The following is a 16,188-nucleotide window of genomic DNA, read 5'->3' as shown; positions in this document are numbered from 1 at the left end:
AGATTAATTAATGACATTGTATTAAAAGATTGGTTTACCAAGAGTGACACTAATTTCACCTAAAATGAGTTAATGAAGCAAGAGTCTTGTTACAGAAATGGTAATAGGACAGTAGAGTCATAATCAACCTTTTAGTACTTTTACTTTTGATACTTAAGTACATTTGAAGGCAAATACTTTTGTACTTTTACTCAAGTGGAGGTCTAAATGGAGGACTTCTACTTTTACTGGAGTAATATTTTACCTTGAGTATCTCTACTTTAACTCAAGTACATGATTTGTGTACTTCGTCCACCACTGGTGTCAAACATAATTCTTACAAAAAGCAAAATTATCTGCCTGCATAGTGAAATTATTTATCTTACTAAAATCACCTAAACAAGTAAAAATGTCTAGAAATAAGTTACTTAGTCTTATTATAAGGTTACAACAATCTCAAAATGAGAAATACATAGATCAACTAGATTTAAGATCATTTCATTTCATAAGATAACATTTTTTGCAGGCAGAGAACAAACAGAGCGGACATACACGTGCGCTAACATTTACTAAGATGTAATATGTCATTGCCTTTCTACCCAGAAATGAGCATAAAGCAAATTTACTGGTTGAGGTACATTCAGACACAGTGCTTAGATTGAAAAATGTAATGTTTACATCACATACAGGCTGTAAGCAGGACTGCACAGTGAGTGATTACTGCTTTATGATAGTGGCGATCATGAGGAATTTCATATTATCTTGATATTGCAGTATGACCTTAATACTGTCAGTTGTTGTTTTGTTTAACTGCACTGCAATGACTGTAGCAGCATGTCGTCTTAGCCAGGACAGCCTCTGGATATTTTACAGTCATGGGCCACAAATGACATCTAAAGACCTCAAAGCAATACAAGGTTTACTGCAAAAGCAATAATGTGTCAGTATCTTCAAGCTCTGTGAAGCTCTTGCTTCTCTTATACAATCAAATTATTAATGATCAAATCTTGTAATATAATATTGGGACAATATCATCCATTTGATGAGACATTTGACGACTCTAGTATGACATGAATAATGCATTTGCCTCTGGATTTGATGCATATGTGCATAATTTTAAATGGATGGATATTTAAAAACATATTTAACATGCAAAAAGAAAAGAAAACACAGCATACCATCACACCACACTTTACATCATATAAAAATATTCATTTTCAGCTCATCTACTTCTTGGCCAATAAAAATGCAAATACATTATTAACGTAAACCTGTAAACAGCCTGAGAAATGCGCACACCAGAGCTGATCCTCTGTAAAAGTGACATGATATAAAGTGATATTTACTATTATGTTTTAACTGAGAAATATTGTATACAGTCGTATGCAAAAGTCTGAACACTCCAGCTCAGATTTTTGCAAATTTTATTGCACGATTTACTAAGTTTCTGTTATGTGTTACGTTCAGCAAATAAACAGTATTGTGCATTATAATTTGCAAAAGTGTAAAGCAGTGGTTTTCAACCTGTGAGCTTTAACCGGGGGCGCATAAACCTTTACACACGACTATACAGTATTTAAACATATGTGATACACTATCGCAAAAGCAGCTCCGTCTCTCCATCGTGACAACCTGACAGGGCTGCATTCCTTTCTGTGTGTTCATTGTCCATTCTCTGCTTGTGGTCACAGAGCTTCTTCTCCTGGTTTAGGGCCTCCTCTGGTTTGGAAGAGATGTTTGCATACAGCTTAGTGCATTTGGGGCCCTGTGTCTTCTGGAGGTCTTGTGATGCAGTGGGGTGTTCCAGACATGGAATGATGCTGACCTCATGGTAACGCTCCTCGGGCTGAAGGCTGTTTTGCATGGCCAGGAACTCTGAGGATTTGGGACGCTCAGATAAGTACTGCAAGTAACAAAAAGGGAAGAAAATCGGTGAGAATGAGATTGATGGATCTTCTATGGATGACAAATAAAAAAAGCAACAAAAAACACCGCAGCACACAGAAATACACAAATTTGTGCCCTCCATTCCTAGCACTAGTGTTTATTGCAAATTGTACTGTGCTTGTCAAGATTTAAAATCTTGGATCTGGAAACATGAGATTAATTACCTTGTTTGAAAGTTATTTAATAATTTCTATCTTTGAATTCATGGTATATTCTTAAATTGAGCATAAATATATATTTTACACCACAATTAGTCAGGAAATATTAAAATGGAGTAATTTACTGTTCCAGTAAAATCACTAAATCCAGATGTGACTGATCAGCCATGACATGCGGTGTCCAAACTGTGCTTGTTCAGTTTAACGTTAATTTTGCTGACAAACACTAGATGTCAATAGTTACCCAAATATTTTCTGTGAAAACGCATCCCCAAAAATGTTTCTCGACCCACTCAAACCACATCCAGGCTCGTTGTTAAGGTAGCGCAGACTTGTTAATGTGGTTTAGGGCACAGTATGACTCACTGTGAGCTATAAACATGAACAAAACTGTGTAGATGAACACAGCTGTTTTGTGTCTGTAGTCTTTTTTTTTTTATAAATTGTTAATGTTGATTTTTTGAAGATATATTTAAAAGGAAAAAAGAAAAAAACTCTAAAAATGAAATATTCAGAGCTTAGACATTTACAGGGACTTATGATCTTTTTAAACTCAAAGATAGCAATATACTAAATATATACAAAATCATAATTTATAAGGTACTTTCTATTGGGAATGGTCTGTCCCAAACCCTAACCCCTAAATGTACACTTTTTTTTTCAATGACTTCTTTTGTGTGTGTGTTTGCTAGTCATGTACTTGTTAGTGTTTTGGGTTGTGCTCCAATGACCTAAAATGTCACTAACAAAACAGTTACTAATGAAACATTTGGTAAAGTTTCAGTAGTGTTATGATTGTTTTGGTAGGGACAAAATGAAATGTTCAATAATTTTTAAAATAAAATAAACTAATAATTAAGGTATAAAGTCAGTCAAAGAAAAAAGGATTTTAGTCTAAAGTCCAAGATCATTTAAAAGTCCCAAATGTGTTTTCAGCTTTCACCTTTAACCAGTTCAGTAGAATGATCAATATATATTCATATTCCCCAATGCACACAAAGGAGAGCTGGATCCAGCAGAGGTGTTGGAATTCAACACAACATGAAAAATCCGCGTACAGCGCGTTTTTACTTGATTGACAATAATGAAAGATGTAAATTGTCATCGATTGATTATACTATTGACAGCTGCCTAAAGCATAGTTGGGGACTCAAAAGATGTGCTGTTGAGAGGCTTCCTCTAAGAACAGAAGCAGATATAGCAGCTAGAGGAGGCACAAGCCTCTGACATGAGATGAGATAAAAAAGGTTCACTATCAGAATAATACTGTCTTCTCATGTGTGAGGGATAGGGCTGTACGTTAAATCGTATTTTTTTGTTATCTCTATGTTTGCATCACAAACCGTTAGAAGCCTAATGAGTGCCTCTCTGCACTGTGATTGAATCCTGCTCTCCCACACAGGGGACAAGTAACCATTCAGCTAAAAACACACACACATGCATAGGTCAAACACTCCTCCATGCTGGGCTACATGCCAGTAACAAATCAAACGTAAGGATTGTTTGATGTAGTTCGATGCAAGGCAGTAATGACTACAACTGAACAAAGCTAACTAAATAAACAAATATTTGTTTTTGTGTGTCCATATAAAAAATAAATATATATTTATTAGTGTTTATGGAAACAGCTGTTAAGTTAATGCTGACTGTTTCTCAGCCTTTCAGTGCACATAAAATGTGTTCTCAGTTCTTATGCAAGTAGCTGTTAGCATTTTGTTTCATTATTTTATTTTTATTTTGCACAATAGTGAACAGTGCTTTTGTAATTTTGTATTTTGCTATTTGCTTAAAGGAGAGATTAGACATCTGTGCTTGCGTTACATCCAGTCAGAGGCACACTCTTAATTGTAATTTTTTGCTTCTCATATCATCATATCTGACAGGTTTATCCAACGTCACATTTTATGTCAATATCATACAGCCTTAGTGTGAAAAGATGTGGACGCAAAACATGCAGTGATGTGTCCATGTTATCAATTCACAACCACTGTTGTCTTAGTAATAGTAAAGGGGTAAAATTACACCCCTTTAGCATGTTTAGAGGGAAGAACTTTGTTATTTGCATCTCCCTCTCTTCATCACTGAAATTTCATTTTCTGTTTTGTCTCCAACTTGTTGACAGCTTCATTATTTCATGCTCCTTTTAAACTCTCAGGAGCGAGCGGTTAGTTGGGTGGGGGAAAAGATTGCGTGATAAGCTGCAGCCTTAGTAAACTGAATGTTAAATTCAGGTGCATTGTGGGGCATATTGTGGTTACACTGAGGCACGTTTTCCGCTGTACCTGCGCTGGTATATACGTTTGGCCCTGACTGTAGACACAAGGTAGATGTACCTAACAAAGAGGCTGGTGAGTGCAGATACTCAATGTATTTCTCTCTCTCTGTCTAACACACACAAACCTGTTTAAAGTGTTCTGGCAGTTTGGCTTGTGGGCACAGAAATCTGATTCCCCTGTATGTGTACCACACCGCAAAGAAAATTAGGACCACAGAAACCAGAACCACCCCGAAACTGGCCAGCAGCACACCCACTATCAGCCATGGCTGCACCTCTTCTACAGACAGAGGGAGAGAGACATTCATTAAAAGACTGAAAATACAGTCATCCCAACAGTGCATACATAATGCCTCAGTGCATATAGGATTTGAGACATAAAAAGGCATAGCTAAAACTACAAAATGTGCAGAGACCTTGAGTTAAATGTAACAGCTGAAATGAACCAATTTTGTAATTGTATCTTAGTACTCTCAATTACTTTCTGCAGTGACCCCCAGTTGCCATTCCCCAGCGGTGCAGTGGGTAGCGCTGTCATCTGACAGCAAGAAGGGCCTGGGTGCAGCTCCCCAGCTGGGCAACCGGGGTTCTCTCTGTGTGGAGTTTGCACGTTCTTCCCTAAATGTGTGTGTCTGCCCTGTGATGGAGTGGTGGCCTGTCCTATTTTCCGTTCAATGAGCACAGGGATCGACTCAAGCGAAGTGATGAATAAATGAATTTTTAATTAATAAAATATTTGCCCCATAACTCTGTTATTAGATGAACTATTGTCTCTGTGTTTGAAATGTTGTTGAGCTGCTAGTGAGCAATTAAACAAATCACACTTACCTACACAATCTAGTTTGCTTCCAGTTCTCTAAATCACACACTTTTCCATCATAAAAATATATTCCATCGATGTTACAACAAAAAATGCACAGTGCAATAACAGAGGAAGCTCAGAATCAGCATGCATTTTATGGCTACTGTGAAAATAGGTTAAAGCACTTCTGTGTTTCATTTAGCACTTCCTTATGCCTAAACAACCAATAATACACAGATATTAGTCTGTAAGTAAGTGGACCGTGGCCTTTTGTGTCACTTTGGCTCTGTAAACTGTACACATTTTGTACTCAGTGGTGTTCTTTGGGATCAGTTTTATCTCAGGCTGTTTTAGCTGTATAAAACATAAGAAATATCAACTCTTTTACACACATTTGCTTTGGTTGTTTTGGATGATACTGAGGTCACTTCAACATTCAATTTTGTAATCTTCAAAAAAACTTCCCTCTGCTTCAGGGCCCTAAACTAACAATCATATGTGTAGTAGTATGAGAACCACTGATAGTTCACACCACATGGGGAAGGTTAGAACATAATTCCCACCAGACCTTTGATACTTCCCAGAGGTTTAAATTGCTGGGGTCAAACTGAACCCAAGGATAAAAAATGTTAGAAAACTTGACAATAACAGAAGTGGTTAAACATGTCACCGCAGCTTAAAAATGCACAAATGTGATTATATTGGTTTCACAATTTCAGGGACTCGGGAAGGTGTGTTGGGAGTGCATATATGTGATGTGAACAATGATGTCATGCAAAACGATTTCCATTTTTTTAAATATATATAATTTACTTTAATAAATTTCATCAAATTATCATTAATATTCTGTTTATTTAGAGAACATGTTCAGCTGGCAGGGTGCACATGTGGATGATCTATCATTACTTTGTTGTTTTATCTGATTTTCATTACATCATTTTAATGTAAATTGTTAAAAATTGACTTTTTATTTTTAATCTGCAGTCTGTTGCTTTGCATGTGCTTGGTTCACAGAGGTACATTTAATTTAATTTTAATTTTTTGTGACAGAAACCAACTAATTTACAAGTTATATATTAGACTCAAGCTTCACAAATTTCGACAGTACAAAATTAGCTTTAAATGAGCCAGTGATTAAATTTTAACAGCAGTGTATATACACATAGTATAAGAAAAGAAGACAAGGAGAGTGCAATGAAAAGCCAGGCTCTTGAGGTTAGCTGTTAGCCATTAGCCTAGAAGGGAGACTTGCCGGCTTTCCGTGTGCACAACCTATGGCGCCACTCACTAGGTCAGCTGCTTCAGGCGATGCCATGGTCTCGGCCTACAAGCCAAGAGGCTCCGCAGCTTCTCAGCTAAAACTGATAGCGTAAACAGCTTGTTATGTTTACTAAATTCCAGCAGTGTCCGATGTAGGTTAAAGCTCGAATGTAAGAGACAGCACATATGAGAGAAATGACTTTCACAAAATAACTTATAGCCCAGTTTTTGCCATGTTCAGAAAAGCTGCTGTGGGCTTCACATGCACTCAACCTTAGGGTTAGAAAGCAATACTGACATCTGTCTATGTATTGTTCATTTCTATTTCACCCAATAAAAATATTTTAGATTTACTTAAATTGTCAAATATGGTTCTTATTAAACATGAAGGGACATCCAGTATAATACACCATTGTTAATCTATAGAAAAGGTTTACTTGAGCATCCAAAATGGTTTTATTTGAAAAAAAATACACGTACAAACACTATACTGCGATATATACCAAAACTGTCAGCAATCTTAATTATACCGTGATATACATTTTTGCCCTTACAGCCCACTACTGTTAGGCAGAAGCTTACCGCTTTCAGTGTTGAGTATACAGGTTGCATTGCCTGGCAGGCTAGTTTTGTTACCACTCACAGCTATCTTCACTTGCACACAGTACCGGACCCTGGGTGTAAGATCTGGAAGCGTTACCCTGCTCTGCTCTGTCTTCAGCTCTTCCTGCAGATAATCAAAGAACATGGCTCAGACAAAGTAACAGGGCTATTGGAAGAGAACTGAAAAAACATGGTGTTTTAGTTTAGCATAATGGTCAATAATGGTCAACAAGACTAATGGTCAATTAGGATTTTTCAACAACTTTCTCAGTTCTTTGGCTCACCGATCAAATCAGACATTATGGTACAAAATTGAAAATTAGGGAAGGGAGAGGGGAAGAGCCAATTGCAGAAAAGCCAATTTATTTTTGACTACAAAGCAGAATGGCAAATATCAGAAGAATAAAATGTATATCCTTTTATAGTACATTTTGATGACTGAATAAAAAAGAATCCAAAAAACGCCTTTTTTATTTTTACAGGAGGAAATGGACTGCTCTCATTTTTTACTTTGGGGTGTAACAGCATGTTAAACTAGCCCCTCGTATAAAGGCTGCACTTTAGCCTGGCTAGCTCTCACTGTAAGCTGTTTACGTGCCTCAAAATGGTGCTATTTTACAGCCACCAAGAAAGTGAGCAAAATCTTTCTTAATAATCTACATAATAATGTCTACATAAAAATCTGTGTGACATTTTACTCCATGTCTGGCTGTGCCCTGGGCTCCCCGACACAGTGGACCATGTTAAAGGAAGGTTGACAAGATAAATAATTTTAAAATGTGGCATTATTACCTTTTTCGCTTCCCCTTCAATCCAGTAATGAATGTGGTAAGAAATAAGGTGATACAGAGACTTAAGATCTCCTTTTCTTAGGACAGGATCAGTGATATCAACCTCGACTCCCCCCCTGGTGCTTTCCAGCATCACATTAGGTGCGCTTATCAAAGCTGCAGATGAAAGACAGGAGGCGGCTCTTACAATAGTAAAATGGAAGTCAAAACAATAAATGCTAATCAGCAATTAAATAACAACATTAGTGTAAACTCACTGGAAATCCCCATGGATTGTTGTCATATACCAATATATACATATACAAGTGCTGGTATTGCATTTTGTGACTATTTTAAAATTGCATTCAAAATTTGCAAAATGTTTTAAGCTATAAACATACATTCTGAATGTCATTTTTTTAAATGAACGGAATATGTGTGCAGTATTTATAATGAAATAACCATTAAGAATTAAAATTAAAACATGTCCAATGCTCACTGTGTATTATCATACAAGACTATTAGCAGTTAGTGCTGGAACTGAGAACCTGCCATAGAACACTGAGGCCCTTAACGAGAGCTGCTCCAACATAAAATAGAACAAACTACTAGAACCTGCCCTGTACAAACATATTAAATGGCATATACTGCACTATATCAGACACTCTTAAAAAGGATGGTTCTTCAAGGGTTTTTTTAGTAAAGACAATGGTTCCATTTAGAACCATAAACACTCAAAGTATGGTTCTTTGCATGGTGAAATAGTTCTTCAGTTTGATTGAGAATGTGCTGTCTATGGTTATATATAGCACCAAAAAGGATTCTGCTATTTTTACAAACTTGATAGCATAAAAATATCAGAACCCTTTTGGTGCTATATCTACACTATGCAGCCAAAAGTATGCAGACACCCCTCTGAACTATTGAGTTCAGGGTGTATGAAATCAAGCACATAGCAATGCAATCTCCGCAGCCAAACACTGGCAGTAGAATGGGTCTTACAGAAGAGCTCTGTGACTTTAAATACGGCACTGTAATTAGAAAGGCAAGTCAGTTCATTAAAATTTCTTCTCTCCTAAATCTGCCCCAACTGTCAACTGTAAGTGCTATTATTGTGAAATGGAAGCTGCTAGGATCAACAACAGCTCAGCCATGAAGAGGCACTCCATGCAAACTCACAGAGCGGGCTGTAGGTGTGTAAAAATCATCTATCCTATGTTGTAGAGTTCCAAACTGCCTCTGGAGGCAACATCAGCACAAGAACTGTGAGGTTTATGAAATAGGTTCCCATGGCTGAGCAGCCCAAGATCACTATGCAATGTTAAGTGTCAGCTGGAGTGGTGTAAAGCTGGACTCTGCAGCACTAGAAACGTGTTCTCTAGATTAATGAATCTTCTCAATCTGGCAGTCTGATGGACAAATCTGGGTTTGGTAATTAACCTTATGTTAATACTCATGATTTTGAAATGGGATGTCCAACAAGCTCATATAGACGTGATGGTCAGGTGTCCACATACTAAATTGACCAAAATGTTACCCATAGTAACATCTGTAAACTGGGTTTACAATGAGGGCACACTCACTTATTTCATCCAGAGCTACGGTGTCAGTCTTTACCCAATCAGAGCTTTTTCCTTCCAGTTCTGCCCGCACACGAAACTTGTAAGTCCCAAAGACAGAGATTACACTGGTGAAATCACATCTGCGTGATGATTCATTCAGACAAACGGACACAAATGAACTCCATCCCCTACAACACAAATACCAACTACAACTTTAGTTTGCAGAGAACTTTTCATTCATAAAACGCAGCTGAAAGTGCTTTACAAATTTGTTTTTTTTTCCTTTAAATATTGCATTAAATATAATATTACAGGGCACTGGTTTCCTCTAGACTCTCTCAAACCACTAGTTTTATCTTACTTGTACTCCGCTCTGTAAGTAAAGTCCTTCCCAGTGGAGTTCTGGGGTGGATCCCATTCCAAAACCAGCCCCATGTTCTGTGAAACTATTCTCACATTCTCAGGTGAGGGAACTTGACCTGAGAAAAATAAAGGCAGTACAGACAAAGGCACTTGAGTTCTTGCTACATATGACAGTGATAAAACAAAAAATAAAGGGTTTAAACATCTTCACTTTCATTAAATTTTCTTATTTTCAAGACATGCATTGTTGTGAGGTTGCTTTTCATCATATGAACAATTACTGTATGAGTTATTTATTTATTGATACTGGGGTTTCATTTTACCATATCTTACAGGAAGGTCATTATTTGATACTTGTGTTTGCAATAATTTTTTTCATACTTTGACTATATTAACAGTATTTGTACAATATAGCCTACTTACCTTTGCAAAAAGGAAGAATATTTTACTACTGGGAAAATGCCAACTGTGAGTGGTTGGCATAAGATATTAAGGGACTTAATTGCATTGAAGTTTTTAAATTGTGCACACCATTCTAATACAGACCACTTCTACAAGGTATGGAAGCCATGTATTAAAGCTGGGGTAAATGATTTTGTAGAAGTCAGGAAGTGTAAGCGAGTTTTGAAAAAATCCAACCAAATAATTTCAGCCCTCCTTCTAAAGCTACTTCCCCAAAACACATGAACATGCATGGCCTGACTACTATGCAGACACACAGATACGAGATAAACATAGCTAGCTAGCTTTCACCTAGGGCTTAACTAACTTCAGCGCTGGACTAATACATAATGTAGCCACATAAGCTGCTAGCTACGTTGGCTACATAATTCAGGAAAATAAATTCCCCCATAAACAAATCAGATAATAACCTGTCCAACAGAAAATTAGCAACCTTGTCGTCACTTTCTGGGCCGTTCAACTCCCTTAGGTTTCGCCAGGTCATGAGGGAGGTAGGTAGACAAACAGAAAGGCCATCCAATCATTTCACTCAGTCCAAATAAAATGAATGAACAGGATATCTACAGTCGTGGCCTTCACAAATAACGTTTTTTTTCTTTAATTTTATTGTAAGAGCACTTGGTTTATTAATTGCAATTGGGTGGTAAAGAGTATTTCAGGAAATATAAAACAAAAAATGTTTCTAATATAAATCACCTACTCCAACTTTATGGGGTCAAACCAAGCAGCCATTTTAATATTGTTTCCTTGATCTCTTGCATCAGATGATTCTGTAACAAGAACTTTTTTTCACTTTTTTTTCTGTGCGAGCCTTGTTGGAACTGTTTAATTGTAATGCATTTTTTGTGTAAAGTTTTCAGAAGTCAAAATCCAATACAAATATCATAAAATATCATAAAATATGTTATCAAAAAATATGATATCATATGATAAGAGAATAGGAAATGCCTATTTAGAAAATCTTTTTTCATAGCTGAAAAATGCAGTTGAAGTCATTTGATATTCTGATCATTGTCCTCAACAGTGTGACTGTCCAGAGTAATATTTTCAGTAATTATGAGAAAGAACTGTCCCAGATCTATTAAATTAGTTATCACTATTTTAATGAACACATAGTGGGGTTATTTAAGGTCTTGTTTAAGGTCTTTGCTCAGTAAAGCTCACAGACACTTTCACTGTGCATAACATTGTATTATAACCTGTATTAGTACATTTTTGGAGATCTTCTGTGTGAAAGCTGCATTAGTTGTGATTATGCACAAAAACTATACTATACTATAAACTATACTATATACTATACACTATATTGCCAAAAGTATTTGCTTGTCTGCCTTCACACGCATATGAACTTGAGTGACATCCCATTCTTAATCCATAGGGTTTAATATGATGTTGGCCCACCCTTACAGCTTCAACTCCTCTAGGAAGGCTTTCCACAAGGTTTAGGAGTGTGTTTATGGGAACTTTTGACCATTCTTCCAGAAGCGCATTTGTGAGGTCAGACACTGATGTTGGACGAGAAGGCCTGACTCGTAGTCTCCACTCTAATTCATCCCAAATGTATTCTGTCGGGTTGAGGTCAGGACTCTGTGCAGGCCAGTCAGGTTCTTCTACACCAAACTCGCTCATCCATGTCTTTATGGACCTTGCTTTGTGCACTGGTGTGCAGTTATGTTGGAACAGGAAGGGGCCATCCCCAAACTGTTCCCACAAAGTTGGGAGCATGAAATTGTCCAAAATCTCTTAGTACACTGAAGCATTAAGAGTTCCTTTCACTGGAACTAAGGGGCCAAGCCCAACTCCTGAAAAACAACCCCACACCATAATCCCCCCTCCACCAAACTTGGCACAATGCAGTCAGACAAGTACGGTTCTCCTGGCATCCGCCAAACCCAGACTCCTCCATCGGACTGCTAGACGGAGAAGCGCAATTCGTCACTCCAGAGAACCAGTCTCCACTGCTCTAGAGTCCAGTGGCGGCGTGCTTTACACCACTGCATTCAATGCTTCGCATTGCGCTTGGTGATGTAAGGCTTGTCCACCCCCCCCATCAATGTCCAAATTGCGCCAAAACGGTCTCATTTCTATGTGCTGCTTTTGTGCCGTTAAAAGAAATGTTTGTGCTCTTTTAATCTTTAAGTTATTGGATAAAGTTTTTGTCACGAGCGATGACATATTTACCACATCACTGGCACTAGCTAAAGATCTGAGAAATGCCTTTTTGCCTCCTGAGAAGCTGAGTTCTTGATGATAAGAGTTATCTGGCTATTTCAGTTGGGCAAACTTTAAAGAATCATAACATAAAAACTACTTGGAGCACAGCTTTAAAGTTTTGCATGGTTGTAATAATTAAATCACAATATAAATCTTCTAGATTAAATTTTTCTGGGTGCAACACTGAAGCTAAATTTATGCCTTCCCTACCCTATATTCTATAAATGAAAATCTTCAAAATCAGCCAGTGCCAGTGCTGTGGTAAATGTCATTGCTTGTTACAAAAACTGTTTATCCAATAACTTAAGAATTAAAAGAACATTTCTTTTAACGGCACAAATGCAACACAAAAGAATGAGACCGTTTTGGCATGATTTGGACATTGATGGAGGGCTGCATGACATCAAATCTTATTGCTTAATAACTTGAAAATTAAAGTAGCACAAACGTTTATTTTAGCAGCACAAACAAATGAGACTGTTTTATAACTCAAATTAAAATAGCACAAACGTTTCACAAACGAAAGAGACCATTTTTGTGCGATTTAGAGGTTAATGGGAGGCTGACATCACAGGTAATATAAGTAAGTATAACGCTTAATTTCTGAAAAACCATCAGCACAAGCGATGATACCTACGGCACAAACACAGCACAAACGAATAGTAGTATTTTTATTCCATTTCTGACTACATGGGGGGCCAGCTTCACAGAGTTTTTATGTTTTCATAAGCCCAATGGTGCCTCAAATGAGTTCACTTCTGTCTTATTTATGTCTTATTTACATTTATCTACCCAACACATCCAATTCACTTAGCTTGTTGCAGTATAATATCACTGTGAAATCTAACAATTGTAGAAAACAGTTGCAGTGGGCTTAAATAACTCCAAATAATTGCAATTAGGCGATTGTGTAATAATTGCGACAGGCTTAACCTGGGATTTTATCAAACAGGTAAGAGGGATGCGCCTATGCATTTACTCTGTCTAGTTCAGAGGGCTGGCACAGTCACATGTACTTTAGATTCAGTGGAAGTGCAGTGTGGTTAGCTTTAGGTTTAGTTCTGTTTCTGTAGTCAAGCAGCATGTGAAATACCACCCCTGGTATTTGGGGATACCATGTTGGCTGGCTACTCCAGCGCTGGCTGGCTGTTAACTCACTCGCTATAGCAACGCTGATGCTTCAATGGCACCAAAATGTTTGGTTTAACAATTCTACTTTGGAAATGCTCTTTTCTAGTTTGGAAATGTGCTCTTCCACGCATTAACTGTGATTTTACACATCTTCTCTTCTGCCTTCAGTTTTAGAAATAAGTAACAACTCTTTTCACCAACCTCTAGGCTATGAAAGGACCAACTAGGTGAACCATTCTGAAACAGCACCACCCTGAGGCAGACCAGTGCTGCATAGCTTGCTGAATGTAGGTGAAGCAGCAAAACTATGACCTTTCTCTGAATTTGTATCTGGGCATCTGTTTTTCCCTAATGGCTACAGAAACATCATAATAAGTTTATTTTCATGGACCCCCAAGAATTCTGATTTTCAAACATTTAGGGGTCAAAGATATTAATAGAAGGTTCCAGACCCCAAAGGACCCCCTGTATTTCACACCTTTTAGCCAAGTACTTTTTGTTCCAGAGTAGTTAAGAGTTTTTGTTTTGTTTGTTTGGTTTCTTTGGTGCCATCCACAGTTTAATTCTTCAAGCATGCTACTGGATATCACAGCACAGTGTTGTAATTGTCGTTCGAAAACTTGCCTGTTCCTCCTGTTTTTATCCGTTCATCGCCAGTTCAATATTTTTGATGCCATATGTTACTGAACCCACAGCGCCCTACAGCAGTGGTCTCCAACCCTGGTCCTGGAGAGCCTCCTTCCTGCAGAGCCTAGTCCAAACCACAATGTGCCACACCTGCTCCAGCTAATCAACCTCTTTTCTGATTGGCTGGCTCAGATGTATTAGAGTTAAGTAAAGGGCGGAGCAGCTTATTGGATACAGGTTGGAACTAAACTCTGCAGGAAAGTAGATCTCCAGGACTAGGGTTGGAGAGAAAATGTGGGGTTGTAACAGTCCCATATTCTGAAGTGCAGTTTAAATCATCACTAATGATATACAAGTTTACATCAATTTGCATTGCAAAATTCAGCACCTATTCATGGCATTTTGCCAAAAGATTAAATATTTTCCAAAATGTGGTGTGTTCCATAGAAGCGTTCAACTGCACTTTAGAATACGTAATCCTGATGTACTGGTGACTAATAAGCTTCTCAGAAACAACCTTGAATAGAACAAAACCAATCTACACTATCTAGAACCTACACACACTACAAAAAAATTGTATCTTGGCAAGTGAAAATATCTTAAATCTATCTAAATATCTATAAATATCTCATTTGTAGACATTTAAATTCTCACTATATTGGCAGATAACTTTTCTAGTTAATTTGAATTACTAAAATCACTAAAAAGAAGAAAAACTTTAGAAGCAGCTCAAGTTAAACAATCTTATAATAACAAATCTTATACCAAGCTTACAACAATCTCAAAATGATTACACTTGCCAAAATATACTTTTTGCAGTGTATGTATGCTACACTACTACAGTGTGAACTAGATCATTCATGCTCAATAATCTGCATAATATGGAACTGTTTACTGTGCATATTATAAACTTATGAGTGATTTTCCTATTATGTACTAACACAGAAAGCATAGTTTGACAAGGGGTGCCCAACCTTTTTAACACGACTGTATTTTGCCAGGAAAAAAAAATCGATCTGAATTTATAACCAGAATATCGCCTAATATTGAATTGTTACTTTCCAAACCGTATCATTGCGGTGCTGAATGTAACAGTGGATCATTGAGGCAAACTGAACACTAATAGGAAGTTCTTGGGAAAAACAAAATGCTTCTATTCTTAAAGTTTCGAAGTTTTCCAACTGTTTAGCTTTTGTGTTTTAGCGGCTACAGCTGCTTTGGAAACCGTGCAAGTCGGTTAAAAACAAACTAACGGCTGCTCCATTTAAGGTGGAACGGGAAAATGCGAACAAGATGATGTCAACTTCAATTTTGCCTGCTGACGGAAACCGAGGAGGAATTTACAGTAAGCTGAACACTGTGGATTTCCCCCAAACACTACCGGCTATGACATACCAAACTACAACGAGGAGAACTGAATAACTAAATTTTTCACCAGATAAACGTTAATGTAACAGAACTTAATAGCCTAGCTCAGCTCAGAAACGGCTGGTATTGTAAATTACTGATTCTGTAGTTACTCATTCGGTCAACACGGTAAAAGTCCTTATCTAACGATATTAAAAGTACAAAAACACAGTTCCTCACCTTCAGCAGAGACACATGAGTACAACATCAGCACTATAAGTGTTAAAATCATGACTCCGGGTCTAAGAGAGAGTGAAAAAACAAGAAAAGAGAAGAAGTTCGCCGGGACACCTCTGTGCTCATAGAGGCGAGCTGTTCCTGTAAATGAGTAGGAGGCGGGGCTCCTACTACTGTGGGCGGGTCTTGACGAGAAAACGAAAGTAGTGCTGAACGCTTAACACTTGTATTTCTTTTCCAGTAACGACACATTTCAGCTCAATCAAAACAGGCATTTATTTATTTATTTATTTATTTATTTATTTATTTATTTAAAAGTCAGGCATTGTAGTTACAGTGTTCAAATGTACAAAAGATAATCAAAAACAGCAGATTAGGCATTCATAGCTTTCTCATCTTTATTCTATGTACAGTCTGTGTGCTGTCTGGTCCGTTCAGTATGTTACATGTA

The 16,188-nt window shown here is 37.4% G+C and overlaps 1 protein-coding gene across 2 annotated transcripts; it reads right to left on the bottom strand.

Moving 5' to 3' along the window:
• Nucleotides 1-528: 528 nt before the first annotated feature.
• On the bottom strand, nt 529-15,867 carry crfb4 (cytokine receptor family member b4). 2 transcript variants are annotated; one of them, XM_036561913.1, is made up of 7 exons: nt 15,741-15,867; nt 9,718-9,835; nt 9,378-9,544; nt 7,817-7,971; nt 7,004-7,148; nt 4,485-4,639; nt 529-1,882 (listed from the first exon to the last, which is right to left on the bottom strand). In XM_036561913.1, the coding sequence occupies exons 1-7, from the start codon at nt 15,790-15,792 to the stop codon at nt 1,574-1,576; spliced, it is 1,101 nt and encodes a 366-aa protein (XP_036417806.1). In that variant the 5' UTR covers nt 15,793-15,867; the 3' UTR covers nt 529-1,573. The 2 variants fall into 2 exon arrangements, with proteins under 2 accessions (XP_036417806.1, XP_036417807.1); XM_036561914.1 differs by having other exon boundaries at nt 4,485-4,636.
• Between the last annotated feature and the right edge of the window lie 321 nt (nt 15,868-16,188).

This window comes from Colossoma macropomum, unplaced genomic scaffold, assembly GCF_904425465.1.
Source record: "Colossoma macropomum unplaced genomic scaffold, Colossoma_macropomum, whole genome shotgun sequence".
NCBI lineage: Eukaryota > Metazoa > Chordata > Actinopteri > Characiformes > Serrasalmidae > Colossoma > Colossoma macropomum.
Note: the sequence above shows the minus strand (reverse complement) of the source record. Positions and strands in the feature narration are given on the sequence as shown.